The 16,992-nt window shown below is 39.3% G+C and overlaps 1 protein-coding gene across 15 annotated transcripts in view; it reads right to left on the bottom strand.

The window, feature by feature from the left end:
• The window catches only part of LOC118417968 (protein CBFA2T1-like), a 181,432-nt gene that overhangs the window by 35,609 nt on the left and 128,831 nt on the right, over window positions 1-16,992 (bottom strand). The window contains exon 1 of one of the 15 annotated variants that reach the window (XM_035823750.1): window positions 14,643-14,841. The exons of 11 other annotated variants lie outside the window; for them this stretch is intronic. Coding sequence is in view for 2 of the 4 variants with exons in the window: in XM_035823745.1 (XP_035679638.1) it covers window positions 1,820-1,844 (25 nt within the window). In the remaining 2 variants the exon portion in view is untranslated. Of the gene's footprint in view, window positions 1-1,819; window positions 2,119-14,642; window positions 14,842-16,992 lie in introns of those variants that run through there. 3 more of the 15 variants (XM_035823749.1, XM_035823745.1, XM_035823744.1) reach the window with 3 other exon arrangements.

The raw sequence follows: 16,992 nt of genomic DNA, 5'->3' as shown, positions 1-16,992 counted from the left end.
ACCCATAATGTCACCTACAATAGCATATAACTAGCAACTCATTCAGCACATTTTGCTTGCAGATAATAACCGAGCACGTATAAAGAAGTCCAGGAAAAAGCATCACCAATGATTAACTCCTGAACTACTGTCTGTTGGTTAGAATACTAGTAGGTCATAGAGACTCTGAAACGATGTATACTGAGATCATTTTCCTCAGCAGTTTATGTAATGTGGCAATTAACCCAGCAGCAGGCAGGACTATCCATTATGGAAAGGCCAGGTGAGCTACTGACAGCCTTTCACCACACCTGAGTTCAACACACACAGAATCACCTACTTATAAGCTACAACCACCGCTAAGCCCTTTCTAAATGTTGTCATTTGTTCCTCACACATAGCACAACTGTTACACCTCCCCAGTTGTCATGGTATTGATTTTTCTACAATTTGAAGTTATGGCTGAAAATGTGGAAAGGATTTGCGGGATATGCTATTGGTGTTTTTTTTAAGTACCACTAATGCACAGAACACCTGAGTCCTAAAACCACTTATATCCTCGTTCAAGCCCTGGTCTCAAAGTGCCCGAATTCATACAAGGATTTCAAACTTGTCAATGCCTTTATAGCAGTGACAATGTTACCTAACATTTATGTAACATGCCAAAAGAGCCCTTGACATTATTTCCCTTTCACAAGAACAAAACATGACTACTGAGAAATGCAAGATGAGCAACCCCGGTATTGGGAAATCCAAAGTAAATGAAATGACATTCAGTAATAATGAAATAGAACAATTAACTGTCCTGTCTAGCTACTATATTCCCAAACCAGACATTCAATATCCATTAGATCATGAGCCAGTTGATCAGTGGACCAGCTGGGTACCAAGGCCAGAATAAACAGTGCCACATGCAGTCATCAAGACATGCAAGCACACATCTGGGAGGAGATCTATTTCTACATGAATCAAGACCTTTGCAAGGACTCTGCAGATCTTCTTTGGTGAATGAAATAATACTCACACAACAGATTTCTATGTTACATGTTGTTGTAGGCATTTGGTTTTGGAAAACTCACTATCAAACACTGAATACAAGAGGCAAAAGAGTTGCACATTGTATTTGTAGGGCAAAATCGAAATGATACCTTTAAAAAATTAGTAACTGTGAATGAAAAGAACATCCATTTATCTAGTGGCCACAGAAAATATCCCATTTCTCCACTGCTACAATGACAATGAAACCATACTTTCGTCTATCAGACTTTGGTGGGGGGCTTCACATTGAAACGGCAATGAAACAGAAAGCATACAAATCTTTGTACTAGTCACAAGAACCAAGTACACTGCAGAGAATGCAGAGAAGCACCATGTGTGTACAGTCACACAGGAAGCCGTACAGATGCCAGGAGAAAGTCTTACAATTCTTTTCAAGATGCTGAGATAGTACTGCCGGAGATAAACAGAACAGATGTGCAAACAATGATTAAACTTTTGCCCTTGTACGTGATCGTAGATAACACATTCTATGCATAGATACAAGGGAAAAAGATGTAAGCGTTAAACATTGTTTAGGAATAAAGAAAGAAATAGTGACTTATAATTTACAACTACAATCTACAACAAAGAATACCATTCTGGTTATTGCATTTTTCTTGATAAAACACAAAGGGATCATAAATTGTTTTTTGATGGACATTTCACAGTACGTTTAGTGCAATCTTTGCAAACAAATATAACCACCCAAATTACATTTCCCTATTAGGCCACATTTATATCCTACTGCAAATACAAATCTAAGGTTATTGAGTCGAGGCACACAAAGCCCAGTCCAGCCCACCTGTTTCCAGCGACAAGGCTCCCATACACAGTTCCCAGTGCAGTGCGGCTTCCAGCAACACTGTCTCTCTCCTCCTGAGTAGTCTACGCAGTCCACAAATTTCACTGTTCAAACTGTCTGCCCTCTCTTCTTATAGCAGAACTCTGAATTATAGTGTGTTCAGCAATAAGATTGAGCAAGAACAGGGGAGAATTCACCAACTTGTTTTGGATCCTGTAAATGGTTTCAGCACATGGACAGATGCAGCACTACCAGCCTAACCCTCTGGCTGCCACAGCCTTTGTAAAACATGCAGTTTACTCAATGGATCACCAGATGAATTAAAGTGGAAGGTACCACCACTGGGGATTTAATGGGGGGTGACAGGATCTACCACTTATTATGGGGGTACCAAAATTACTTTGAGTAGACATCATAGAATCATTCTTTTTACTAGAGTTGAAATAAAAACTACACATCACATTTTTATTGAAGAAAACTTAAAGAAAACTACAATTTTGCTAAGTTGTATTTCGTATCTGTGTCTGAAAATGGTATATCCCACAGAAGGGGAAGCCATACATAAGCATGACAGGAGGAGACTACTACAGTGGGCTAGCTCATGAATGTGCCTCCTCTCCATAACAAAACCTGCCTGTCCAACCCTGCCCCAAAACACAATAGGTCACCCACAACCCTACATAGTTCACTAACAAAAGGACCAAGACAATGCCAGCTGACATATATCATCTACCAACAGCTGCTGGGTTGGGAAGATGACCAAGTTAGGTTGTTACATCTATATTAAATTAGTCCAACTGTCAGGGGAATATCAGCTTTTGAGACAGGCATTGGGAAAAATAATTTAAAAAAAACATCTAAAAAAGCATATCTAACAACAGTTTATAATTATGACAATTTACGTATAATGATCATGAGAAGAGTAACAATACTTTTATTGTGATATTCAGCCACCGATTATGCCACGGATGGCTATAAATGTTTTAACTTCCTTGGTCTGATACATTTTTACTTTCACTTTGATCTCAGAAGAATTGCACAACTACTAGTATGTATTGCCTGAATAATTTTATTTCTGTGAAGACCTGAAAGAGTTAGATCACAGAACTGAAAAGGTTATTTCTTTTTCCTGTATCTGAAGGCAGGTTCCGTTATTTTGAAGGAAAAGCGCTCATGACTCAGTAATCAGGAGTCGACACAGACACAAGGCGGACCGCTATGCCCTCGGGGCCTCCAGCTGCAACCTGTCTGCATTCTTTGTTGTCAGACTAATAACAGGCAGGTGTGATAGGTGTGCTGTCTGCAACTCATGTGCACTGTTATATCTCTTTTTATAAATCTACAGTATCCGTAACTTGTTGACTTTGACTTTACTTTGTAGGGTAATAAAGTAGCAACAGCTTTCACATACATTCTTAATTTGTTCCAACAGACCACCATAAAAAAGGAAGTGAAAAAATAATAAAGAGATGGTATATGTTTATGTAATGTTAGATCGTTTTTAGGACTATGACAATGGTATCTTTAACTCCTTGGCTTTGACTTTATTTTCTTGGGTAATACAGCTTTCATATACAATATATCAACATACCACCATCAAAAAGGGAAAAAAATAAAGGCATGGTATATGTTTATGTAATGTTTCTATTTTTCTCATATCCTGTTTGTGACACAAGGGAGTACCCTCAGGCAGAGTTGGAAAACACAATCACTAATTCTACTGTGCTTCTTCTAGGATAAACATAAAGCTTGTCAGGAAGACATCAAACCATCAATGTCTCATAAGTACTATACAGAAAGCCACGATGATTTGATTTTACGGATGACATCAGTTTGTGAGCATCAGTTTTCTTCTGTTTCCTAAAAAAAGTTTTTGGCCATAACGTAAATTAAACAAAGCAGCTTCAAAATGAGCAAATGTGCCATGAACTGAAAAAAACACACAAAATATTGGGAAATGGAATACTTATGTTGCAGAATGCCAAACTGGCCCAAAGTCAATTCCAAAGTCAAAGAAGAAGATTTGAAAAAAGACCATAATAGTCTTTTTTCAACCTTCCTTATCACTTAGATTTTTAATAATGAGGGCACCTTTTGGGGCCCTTTTTTAATTTGCACACCTGCATCAGCTTAGGGCTACCTGAGGATGTCACCATATGATCCAATCAACATGGCCTGATATGCAGATATCTAGAACAAGTGTCAGAAGGGGGGGGGGGTGTCAGGGTCTCAGCTGGCTGATGAATGAGGCTGGTGTCAGCATAGAGGTGCTACTGCATTACACACATGTGCTGCAGATTAGCTCAACAGAAGGGACAATAAAACTGGGCAGGTACCCTCCAGGATATAAACCTACAGAACAGCTCAATGCCTGGCTTTTGCTGTGTATTATAGGGAGTAGAGGAAAACCTCATGACTGAAACTCTGATGACTGTATGTCCAACAATATGGCACTAAAACAAGAAAAGGTCCTAACATGTTCATTGTGAAGTGGACAGCATTTGCACATGTTCAGATTAGTAGCCTTTGTCCAGGTCAAGTCCCTGGGCTACTCAGACAAATAGAGGTACAATGGTGGTCAGTTCTGGCATTCATACTAGATGATGAACTCTAGATTACCATCCAAATAAATGATATTATCAATATAATACTAAGTACTTGCCACACACTATCATATAGAAGAGAACACCTGAAAAATGTTGATTTATGATATAATAAAAAAGTTGGGATCATGACATTTTTAGACTTCTTGTGACCAAACCAATGCCTACTAGAACCTGTTAGTATACACATGTGATAATTGTAAATGGTGTAAGAGGGAAATGGAACAGCAGAAGAGACCTCCTGACATTTCTTCCTGTCTCCTACCAAGTAAGTACAACAGATGGCAAGAAAAACAGAGGAGAAAGTGCATGAAAAGGAACTTTCTTCCTTTGTTCGTCCCCGTACCAACTGTTATGTATATCAGTGACTCCTATGGGGGAATGGCGAGGTGCGACGGCAAGCTGGGATAAGTGCACGTTAGAACACTGCAGCCCACGGCTTCCCAAATGCTACTCCTTCCAGACTCCGATCTCTTTCTCACAACACAACAAACAGATGTTTTCAGCTTGGTAAACCCTGAATGAGGACCGGGTGGTTTCATGTACTGTTCTGGAGCTAGCATGCGTTCCACACTGTGGGCAAGCTCTTTAGGAGGTGCAGAAAACCACTGGGATAAACATGGGTTGGAGCCGTCAAACACCTGGCCTCCAAAATTGGCTGGACCCTCCCAGTTTCCCCCTCTCCACCAGATGTTCTGTGGTTAGGCTATCCCTACCAAACACAGCTGCTGGAAGAAATGTCTAGCCCCTGTTGCCATGGCTACAACAAAAGGTGTGGTGACCACACCCAATACTTATTCTACCTGGTCCACCAGGTGAGAATAGAGAGAGAGGGAAGGTGTGAAAACTTGAGCAGACAGGATGGGCAGATGTGTGAGAAGAGAATGGGTGATTAGAGGTGTTAATGCTTGGTGTCTGCCTGCAGCATGTGGCATGTGTGGAGTAACCTATAATTTGGTCCAGAACTTTCTATTATCACAGTTGAAATACATTTGCATACAAGAAGTCAGTTTACTGAATCATTTCTCCAGTTTCGATGCTTCGACTTTTGAGCGAAAATTTACTCTGTTTGATCAATGTTAGCTTTGACTTTGAGGTCTTTGTGGCTAATATAATTCACAGAAATCAGTCTTTCGATAATAAAATTCATTTCTAATTCAACATGTTTTTCCAAACATACAATAATGAAACATATCATTAAAACCAATGAAGTTTCATTAACCTGATACTAGATAGAAACTTCCTTGCTAAAGCGTACGTATTCTGTCTGTGAGGCTGACTTTTTTTGCGAGAAAAATCAAAGTACAAAGTGTAGTAGGCATCTGTCCATCTTGAAAAAATCGAAGTGCTGTAGTCACATTTATGTAAGACATCTGTGTCTCCTTGTCTATTAAATAAACAAAACTGTACACAAAGCTGGGATTTCTCAGACCTCAGATGGGGATACTGTTGTTTTCTGTCTGTAACCATCCATACTGTTTCAGGGAAGAATGCATCCAATTGTTATAAACCAAAAATCTACTGCTGCTATTTGTTGAGACTGTCCAAAACACAGAAACAAGCAGGTTAACAGTACTTCAGATTAACAGTACATACACCCTGCAGCAACAATGACCTGTTATAGGGCGCTCTATAAATTGTCCATTCAATAGTAAGGTGCAGACAACACCTGTATTGGGGGATTGTCCATGTCCAGCAACTGTTAATCCCTACAGATCATATCTCTACATCACAGACAAAGTAAAATACAACGTATTATGATACAGAAAACTATTATGATGTAATGCTATAGATAGTAACGGTACCACTGGTTTCTATGCTTCAAAAACGCAAGATATTGGTTTCTATTTTTAGTCTTTAAAATCAGCTGATGAAAGAGTCCAAGTTGCCCGAGGAGATACTTAGCTGCTGCTGATTTGATCTGAGAGTGGCTGTACATTAATAGCCACCACAGAGGGCCATATGATCCCTCATTATGCACTGATTTAATCATACTGATCACACCTGCACTGCAGAGAGGGCCTGGAGGGCAGAAAATCATGTGGTCTGGAGCTCAGCGTGTCTTCGCTTCATTTTCTTGTTACTCAAAACTGTGTAATGAGAACGGACAGGGGCGACCGGACCCCCCAGGTAGTCATGTTGGCATACAGCCACAGGCTATAAACCTGTTGGTTTTACAGGGATTTACATATCATAGTTGCTGATTCGTCTAAAACATCTGCTCTATCTGATCTTCAGTCTTTCTCTACCATCCTCTGTTGTAACTGCTGGTTCAATCTTTTCAATTGCTAACCACGCAAGGAAGCAGAAAGATTGAGATAGCGGTTCTATAGAGAATCGCTACATTCTTAGTCTGCTGTGTCTTAAAAGCAGTTTTCAAATGAGGTAGCTATATATATTCCTTTTTTTACACTGTCTTATTTTGATCTTCATGCAGGTATTCAGAACTGTTCTGATTTGTTGCAAAAAAAGGCACTTTCATAAAAGATATCTACATTTTCTATCTTGATCAATTTATTTGATTCGTTCATTTAGTCAACATATATTTGATACCGTCCAGTTTAAAATTTCGCGCACTTGCCACATTTTTATAACACTACTATAAAAGTAAACTTCACCACACTTTACAACATTGCAAAACTTTCCAAATCTTCCAGTGGGATGGTGTAGTATTACAGCTCGTTTCTCAGAAAGGTCAGGTGATATGTCTGGCTAACACTGTAGCCTTTATATCCTCCCATGTTTACACCATCAGGAAAAGCAGGATGAACTCGGAGCTACAGATTATCACGAGTCTGGCCGCCTGCGGCTAAGACTTCTCCTCACCAAGCAACATCATCACTTTGGTCCTGTCCAAAGAAACTGCGCTGTGAAAAGGTGAAATCCGTGACATTTCGCTCACATCCACTGTGAATCCTGGTACAGCCCGAAAGAGCGTGGTAGAGGTAGTGTTAAGCCTTGTTACAATAATTACTGACTTTTCCACCTGCTAGGGTGTTACAGGCTGATGGGATATACACCAGGGGATTATTAGTATCCCTATGGTGAAACTTGCCTGAGGCCACAACAACACTTCCACTTTCCTGGTAGCCAGCATATCACAGGTACCTGCACCTGTGGCCCTGCTCAAACAACAATGGGCATTGCCCCTTAACATGGTGGAAATACATGTAGTGCAGTTGCTGGTTAAAGTGTTTGAAAACTAAACTCCAAGCTTCTCATCTTTCTTTTGAAAATCTATGCAATCAAATCCTTTCACCTTTTTTCTTAAATCTCAGAGCTTTGTACCCAAATGCACACAAAGTTTTGGAAAAACAGAATACAAAAATGTACTAGAAAAGCTATATGCATTCAATGTAGAAGTTAGCAAAGTCAAAATCACGAACACAGCATGTCCAAAACACAAGATATCAAAACTTGAAGTTCCACTGCAGTACCTTAGCAAGCCGCTAGGGGGCCCAAAGCAAAGGCTTGTCTGCGAAATTGAAAACATCCTATATAATATGGAGTATTTCATTCTTTCATTTCATTTTATTTTTGGATGGATATTTTCATCATGAAATAAACATGTCTGCAGGGAGAGTGCCTGCAACATACATGATGTTTATCGGCCAATTGTGGATCTGAATACCCTCAAAACTCATGAATTAGCTACCTGCAGTATCTGATAGCCTCCTCCAGGCCTTCCTAGGGGTTTGGCAGAATTCAGCAAAAAATAAAAAATAATCATGAAACGGTCTGGGGGATTCAGTCCATGCTAAGGTTAGTATGCATCTGGCCAAACCCTCTGGCAGAAAAAAATCCCCTGACAAATTATTCTCCCTATAACAGCCATCGCAGTGAGTCTGGTAGAGACTATGTATTTGCCCTGGTGAGAGAAATCGGACCCAACCTGTGCCTGTTGGTTTTTCAGTCACAGAACTCGGCAGCAGCTCAATATTTCATTGTTAACACCCTGTATGACCAACTGTAAGGTCATTCTGTGACCTCTTAACAACCTGTAATTAAACTTGGCCATCTGTGAAATTAGATAACACCTGTGCAAGCCCACAAGGAAGAACACGGCATTGAGGAACGAAAATCCAAACGTAAAAAGATCAATATCCGTCTAAACTATTTCCATATGAAACTTGAACCTTTTCACCCCTGCAACATCTTTTGAAGCCCAGGTCACATTCCGAAGACAAAGACGTCCCCCAAGAAAAAATAGTGATGCCAGCTATCAACTTTCCCTAGAACTGCAGGACGATGCAGCCTTGTGATACAAGTTGCCTTTGCCATCCCACGCAAACATCAGAACCCCTCCAAATCTTGCCAGAGCTCTTGACACTTAACCCTTGTTTGGTAGTAAGAAGGAAGTTCTGCAGTTTTAAAGGATACAGCTCATACTTTGAATTAGATACCCCATTCCCTCTCCTAGGGTAAATGTTAGACTTAGAGAACAGGTGGCGGTTCCTGTCACAATCACATGATTTTATTCACATCCATGTAAGCCAAAGGTCATCATTGAAAACACTCATCTACAACATAAAAATCCTCTCACCTAGAAAATTGGGCCTATACTTCGCACCTGTCAAAGGAATTGGTATGGCAAGGGATCGAGTATAAATTTATTTTTTACAAGTAGCGGTATCCTACATTGTATATTTGGGATTGCTGATATGATGTTTTCAATTTTATATCATGAATAAATTAGAAACTCTTTTGTTGACCAACTGTATGTAAGGTGAAGACAAGAATAGTTTACTAACAAGGAATACCTTTTCACATCGATGATATATGCTGAAATATACCTTGCAAATACAGAATCAATGGAAAAACGTCATTCACAAATCAGTGAAATCACCAGACCATAAATGCCCCATTTCTCAAGCTATCTCAAGTTTTGTATAGAACTGCAACGACCAGCTACAGACTGTACTTTTCACATTTGTGCCACTTAAAGGAACACAGAGTCTATCCAAGTGGAAAATTGGTGGCCATTTTTGTTGGCAGTTTTACACATTCCCTTATCAAGATAGAGGTAGATAGAAACACTCCAGAATCACTGCGGTAAGGCCGCGATAGTCGTCAGGACTGACATGAAAATGGACACAAATCGGCCAATCACTGATTCCAATTTTCTTTCCGACAGTACAGGTTTACCATTTTTGGTGACCTTATTTCAGTACGGACAAGCTGACCTCCTGAGTTTCCTCGGGTAGAAAATTGGCTAACACCCCAAAGAATAGGCTACATGGGATCAACATCAACAATGTCCAATAGAGTCAATGGACCCATAAAGGTAGATGACAAGTATGGATGGTGCTGGACTCACTGAGATCTAATGACAAGCTGGCATGAATTTCTAGGCAAAACCTATAAAACTGATAGAACTTATTTTTTGTTAATTTTTGTTGATTTTTAAAGGAATGTGGCAAAGACAAAAAGAGAAAGGTAGATCCAATGGAGGATACCACAGAAAGAAAATTGGATATGGAGTTCTCTGTGCTACAGAGCTACAGAGGTATCACACACTCACATCACACTCACTACCTGGTTTATCATCAGTTGTTCCCATATATAGATATTTTACATAGGACCTGGTATATATGATAAAGATGGGTTCAAACCATACTGTCGGCTTTCCTATGTCTTTTTTCTTTGAACATCACTAAGACAGAAAAATGTGTATCATTCTAAATCTGAAGCTGACTCTATTCTAACCTTTGACCTATTAGCCCATAAGGTCATTCCAAAATATCCAGCAGCCACCTGTGAAGCTATAACTGATGTCTCGTCCTACGATTCCAGCTGATCACGTACAAGTGGTATATATAAGAATCTATCTGAATGTTAAAGGGGAAAAGTCGTCTCCACTAAGGAAAACCCTCACATGTTATGACCTTATGTTGAGAGAAGTGTAACAGTGACGTTCAAGGACTGCTAAACTGACCATGCCAAATGGCTTTAAGCCTTTTGGCCGAACGGTATGGTGTCTGAGTTCGGTTTGTCAGCTGGCGGCCTGGGATCGGCGCAGGTTCGGATACCGCGAGTCAGGATATTTGTATATATTGTTTCTGCCTGTTTCTACTCCTTTCTCACAGAAGACCAGACTGTGACTCACACGGTGTGATCTGATTACCAGCAGTGCCCTGACAGAGACAGAGGCTGACAGGGAGGGAGGCAGGTGGTTCATCATACAGCAGGGTCCGCCGAGATGGGGGCACGTCAGACGGCACAGCCTCCCTCAGCAACATAATGACACTTTACCAAATTGCATCCCTACCTAGGAGGACTGTCTGCACACCTGCAGCAGCGACTTCATCAACACCAGTGGAGAAGTTATGAAATGAGGAGGAAACTGTGCGACATATGGGTGATATTTTATGACGCAGATATCTCTCGTACATGCATCACGGTAGGGTGGCTCAATAAAAAAGTGGGAAAGCTTAGAAAGGAAAGCCCACTTTTTGACATAGTTCAGAATTGCCAGCTATACAGTATGTATGTTGGTCAACGATGAGAAATCTTAATCTATCCGATTGTTAATATGGATAGTAAGTTTACAAAATAGAAAGTCATAATGCCAAATACCCCAAGCTTTTCCAGATTTCCCATTCAACAAAAGTCATAACAGCACTTTGTTGGTATGGTGGTCAACAATGGGAAATGTTCGTCCACATACTTGAATATCAACAGGAAATAAGACTACAAAGTAATTTTACAAAATTCAAAATGTGACAACACAACAGTCCCAAAGCTTTTCCAGATATCAACTTTTAAACACCATGATAACGAAAGTATGCGATGCAAGAAACCATACAACTTCATGTTTAAATGATTGCTGTATATGGGAAAGTCACATTAGCGGAATTATTTCTCCTGGGAGCGATAGCGATGTTATTGCCTTTGACTGTGCACCTGCCATGCAATCACGCACACCTGGGTAAAAACCACAGGTGATCATTCACAGGAGATTATCTGACAGATACGGCTCAAAATTTGACGGTGAAAAACCACAAATATAAAAAACGATAAGGGCCACATACATGTAGATGTATAAGCCATGAGTAGCCTCCTTCACAGACATCTACAAGCACTGGCTTGTATTTTATGGGGGCAGTGCTGATTTGAATTTTCAATATTGGCTAGGGTTCTCTGATGTTGGGAGGGGGAGTTTCAGGACATTATGGTAACTTAGCCAATGCTAAAAATCTGCCAAAGCCTGCGCTCCTTCCATAAAATAAAATCTACTGGCACTGCTAGAAGTCTGCGAACGAGGCTAAGCTAACAGGTGTCCTTTTTTTCCTGCTTTTGATTCATTCAGTATTGGTAAGTGGAAATAGTGTAACTTTTCTTGGTGTTCTTATCAAAGGCAACAGCATTCATAAACATTACCATTAATTACAAAATTTTCCTGATTTTCAAAGACTGGCTTTGAATCCATCTTCATCATACTGTACATTACCAATGCTGCTGCAAGTTATCATGATGAAACTTTACCCTTTTTACAAATACTGGGTACCTGGATAGATATGTTGACTATCATAGGAATATGAATAGGGCATGAATAATAGGGCATAAGAAGTGTGCTGATGAACATTGAGATAAAAGATGAAATCTATATATAGTTTATTTCTGTGTATGGTAAGAAGAAAGGCATTCTGTTTCAGTGTAGGACGTTGACATATCTATCAGACACCCATTCACTGATATCTGTCTCATATCTGTACTACCTGTCATCAGTACATTGTGGTCAGGAGAGAGATTTTTAAGAGAGATCCTGAGTTGGTGGGGCACGTTGATGGAGAGGGGTTATTTCATTACATCTAGTAAAGTTACCAGAGAAAGTTACTGGCAAAAACAAGAAAGGATAAAGTCTCACATCCATTTGTCTTTTTGTCTAAGAGACAAAATTCAAGTATTTTTCCAATAGGCCAGGTATTTTCAACATGCAAGGTTGCAAGTTCAGAATAATTTTACATGCATAATCTCAAAAATCATGTGCAAATTGCAAGTTAAGTATGTGTATTTCGAACCCTGATTAATATCATCACCTGTCCTGACTGTTAGTAACATGTACCTCCAACATCACACCTATTACAGAACCACTCCCACCTGATACCTGTACTGGTACACCTGGGCTGACACACAAGTCTACTGTTACAGTGCAGGCGATTATTGTTAGCAAACAAGAACCTTCCCTCCCAGTGTAAAAGTTCCTCTGTATAAATGCATAAACACCCTTGAACTCTTGGCTATACCAAACCAAATTGCTGGTTCATGACAGTAACAATTGATATTAAGACATTTTTTTGGGGTCACAGTCAAGGCTGGAAAAATCTCACTTTATGTCAACATTTGGTACCGACTTAAGCTTAAATGATCCTCTTTTTCCTACAGGTTTTGTATTAACTTTGCAGTCAATACTATAGCATCTTTTAAAACACTGCAACAGAAATGTCTTTGGAATACAGTTAAAAAAAATTATGAAATATGATTTTCTAATGCACTCATCAATGTGACAGTTGCGACATTATTTTGACATCTGTTAAACTAAACTTATTCCAATCCAGCCCACCATTCCCATTGGCTGTTAACATGATCAGTGAGACATGAGTTGATGAAACCTGTGGCATTATCTTTGCCGTGCCCTAAATGCACGGCTCAGCTGGCGCTGTCAGAGCTGTGTGTGTAATAGACTTGATGAGCAGATAGCCCCTCCGCCGCAAATGGACAAAGTTGGAGATACCTGCAAGCGATCCATTACCGCCATCACGTGGCATCTAGGTCGTGACTCATCCGAAAGTACGCCAGCCGGTGTGTCCGACATGATTTGGGTATTGCCTTTTCCTCAATCACAACTTATGTTCTGTTTGGCTCCAATGTAGACATTTAAACCGAATATGATTTCAGGGGAAGAGGTTTATGGCAATGGCCCGATGTGATCAATTACATATTATTCTGTAAGCAGTGACTGATGTTAAGATTGTACAGTAGCTAGTTGCCCACTATTAAATGAAGCCTATCAATTTGTCGAAAGATTCATCTCCTAAATAGTGTAGTATCACAGCGATTTCTACAGTACAGTTGAACGTAATTCTGTGATATGTGATTATATTTATGATATAGGCATAAATAAACCTGTTTAGCAAATGTTCTGCCTACCAACCAATTTTCGCTTATTTGAAACAGTGTTCCACAAGACCTTCCCCAGCCCTACTGATTCAGCTCCACTGCCCCCCCCCTCCCTTCTGACACACCAATATAAAATCTAATGCCAGGTGCTTTGGGGACAACTACTACCAAGGTCACGCGAACAAAAGGTCGTGCTACCTGCTATAGGAGACAAATGGAAGTGGACAGTATCATTACTATGTGCAGATATAAATGAGCATGTGTCAAAGCATTATTCCTTTTGGATGAATGCTACCTTCTATGCTCAAAAGGTCAATAATGGTAAGGAATAGTAGAAGGTATTACTGGCTTGGGGAGACCCTCTATCCTGCAACAGGTTCATTTTTATCTTCTCACAACAATAAAAAAATACATGTAAGACAATGCAAGACCAACTGTTGACTAGAGTGCTTGTATGTCATATTTGTCATCGTTGGAGAAATTCTACACCACGCATTATTACATTAAATTATCACCAGCATAACATTTTCAACTGAAGATGAAACTTCCTGATTGATATTTAAAAATAGTGCCATACGATACACTGTCCTAGAGTCTATTCCGATAGATTTGGAAGTCAACCTTCACACAACATGGCCACAGATGTGACAAGTGTCCTGATATTCCATACAAATGACAGTGACTGCACTACGTAATGGACCTGCATAGTCGGGGCTCCACAATTTGTCAGTCATTACGGGTACGTTTGCTAATGTTCCATCGGGGACACATTACTCTGATACCACTGGCGCCCTGACGCATTTTGTGCGGGTGACAAATTGTCCGACACACTGAGCCATTGCTGGGGGAATATATTTCCCAAATAACACGAAATGAGACAAAAGGTCAGAAAGTGACTCAAATAGCAACATCAAATTGCAACATCCCAAAAATAAAACATCACAGCAGTTATGAATGCATAAGATATTTCAGGAAAATAAACCTAAGGACCACAGATCTTCTATTGAATTTGAAGGCAATATAGATACCTGTATTAGAAATACATATCAAACTTGCCATAATGTGACTCATGCTATCCAAGGCAAAAAGAAGAGTTTTACCTTTACTTAATCATTCCCGAGAAGTGACTGAGGCTGACTTGTCTCCTCCAGCCTTTTGACTGTCTTCAAAATGCTAGGTTGTGTTGTGCTCAGTGATGGCCTGATCCATTGTGTCAGTAGGGGTATAAACTTTAAACTTTAGAATAACCAGTATCTGTACCAATAAATTGTGAACAATTTCATCCCTATTGTACTATCAATCTGCATGCTCTGTCTACATATAGCCAAAACAAGAGTCTACACTATTTGCACAAGTGACTTAAATTTATTTTCATGCTCCAGACGACAATCCCTTTTCTACAGGCTAGTGGTTCGACCCGGCTCAGATCAGCACACAAGGCTGAAGATGAACAATAGCCTTGTCACCTGTGTGCTGTTGCACCTGGGCCAGGTGGTACCACTGTGGTCAGGTGTGACCAGACCACAACACACCTGTCCATTGTTGAGCTATCTCACCTGTAACTGCTAATGATAACAACATTCAGGTGGAACAGGAAGTGTTATTTGGGTCTAAAGTTTTTCTTCATTTGAATGGGTCCATGTAGTTGTTTGTACAAGGTTATTTCTTTAACCAGAACAATATTTAACACAATAATAATCTACATAATAATATATAAGTCATCCTGGGCAGTAGTGAGCCTGCTACAACTCAAGCAAACATAATTGCAGGTAGAACTTTGGAAATGCAATGAATTATGAATGAAACATAAGTCACCTCACACAAAAAATTTACCATCTTTGCAAACATTTCACCTCTAATTGGGTATACTAAACTTTAAAGACATTGTGACATCACATATTACAGTGACAAACTTGTGACATCACATATTACCAGGATACACAAAACAATATGCAGGCTCATTCAAATTGACAGGATAGCAGTGCTTTGCTGTAGAATTTGACTTTTTTTACAACACTTATAAGGAGAAGGACCAATAATAGAAGGCCCGTATTGAACTTGACCTTCACCTTTAAGACCTACCTATGTACCAAATATCATCACAATCCATCCAGAGCCTCTTAACCCTCATCCGACCGTTACATTTTTACGACGAATCTGACCGTATGGGGTCATTTTTGACCCCATTTTGTTTTGCTCATAGTCATATTTCTGCTGGCTTATTTTGTCATTTCTACGTATTTACTGTTTCACTAATGTATGAAAAGTATTTTGACAAGTTTTGGTGTCAGTAGTTATTACTCATTATCATAATTTGTGCAGAAAATGAGGAGAAACCACATTTGCTCTGAAAATCTACTATACTCAACTTACTTAAACAATGTTTTGTCTTATCAATTTCTAAACAATAATTGCGATGATACAATAATACTGATAGCATAATAATGTTATTTAACAAGAAAAAATACAATATTTGTGAAAAGTAACGAATTTATTACTTAATTATGCACGATATTCCGCCATCTAAACACATACATACAATAACTCTTGTCTATTTTCCCGCAAAGATCTTTCTTGTAGGTTCCTTCTGCACATTCTGTCCATATATTGTTTTTTAATTAATTTGAAACATTTTCACTTTCATTAGCATAAGCAATTAGTGCGTATTATCATAATTTATGCAGAATGTGGAAAAACTGTGTTTTACACTAAAATACTAAATTTCTTTCAAAATATTCGGTGTTTACTCATCTAAGCAACTATAACTTGTTGCTGTAATAGCAATGATGAGGAATTCTTGTTATTTTATTGAAATGTCTTGATATTCATGTTATTAATGATTCATAATTGGCTGGGGTCATTTTTGACCCCACCGAACAAGACACAAACTTTCAAGTATAGCTTATACAATAATGGGCAAAACTCGGTGAAAAATTGGCAGATGTTGTAAGACATGTATACAAACAAATTCATGGAATGAATTTTTTCTCTGATGAAAAATGTTGCTATGGCAGATTAAAATATACGCCTGGGGTCAAAAATGACCCCATACGGTCGGATGAGGGTTTTAAGTTATTACCATCTAAATCATCCAGAGACACAAACACACATATACAGGCGCACTTAAAACAAGACCTCTTTTTTGGTCTTTTTATAGAATTTTTCATGGCAGAAATAACTGAACCACCCTTACTGAACCTCTGTGATTGGAAGTATTCCAGAAGAAGACACAACTTGTTTTGACAGAATTCCCGGCAGTTCCTGTTATTACCATAGTAACTGCCCCTCAAGGGCTAACTCGAACAACTTTACCAATTTCTTTCGAAGGACGCCGCCGTAATTTACATGAGCGAGTGGTGCTAGATTTTATTACATCAATGAAGCGCTCATAATTCGATCTCGGCTGCTGAATTTGAATCGGGCAGGTTGTATAACCAGCCAGAAATGAAA

Source organism: Branchiostoma floridae, chromosome 6 (genome assembly GCF_000003815.2).
Source record: "Branchiostoma floridae strain S238N-H82 chromosome 6, Bfl_VNyyK, whole genome shotgun sequence".
Classification (NCBI taxonomy): domain Eukaryota; kingdom Metazoa; phylum Chordata; class Leptocardii; order Amphioxiformes; family Branchiostomatidae; genus Branchiostoma; species Branchiostoma floridae.
Note: the sequence above shows the minus strand (reverse complement) of the source record. Positions and strands in the feature narration are given on the sequence as shown.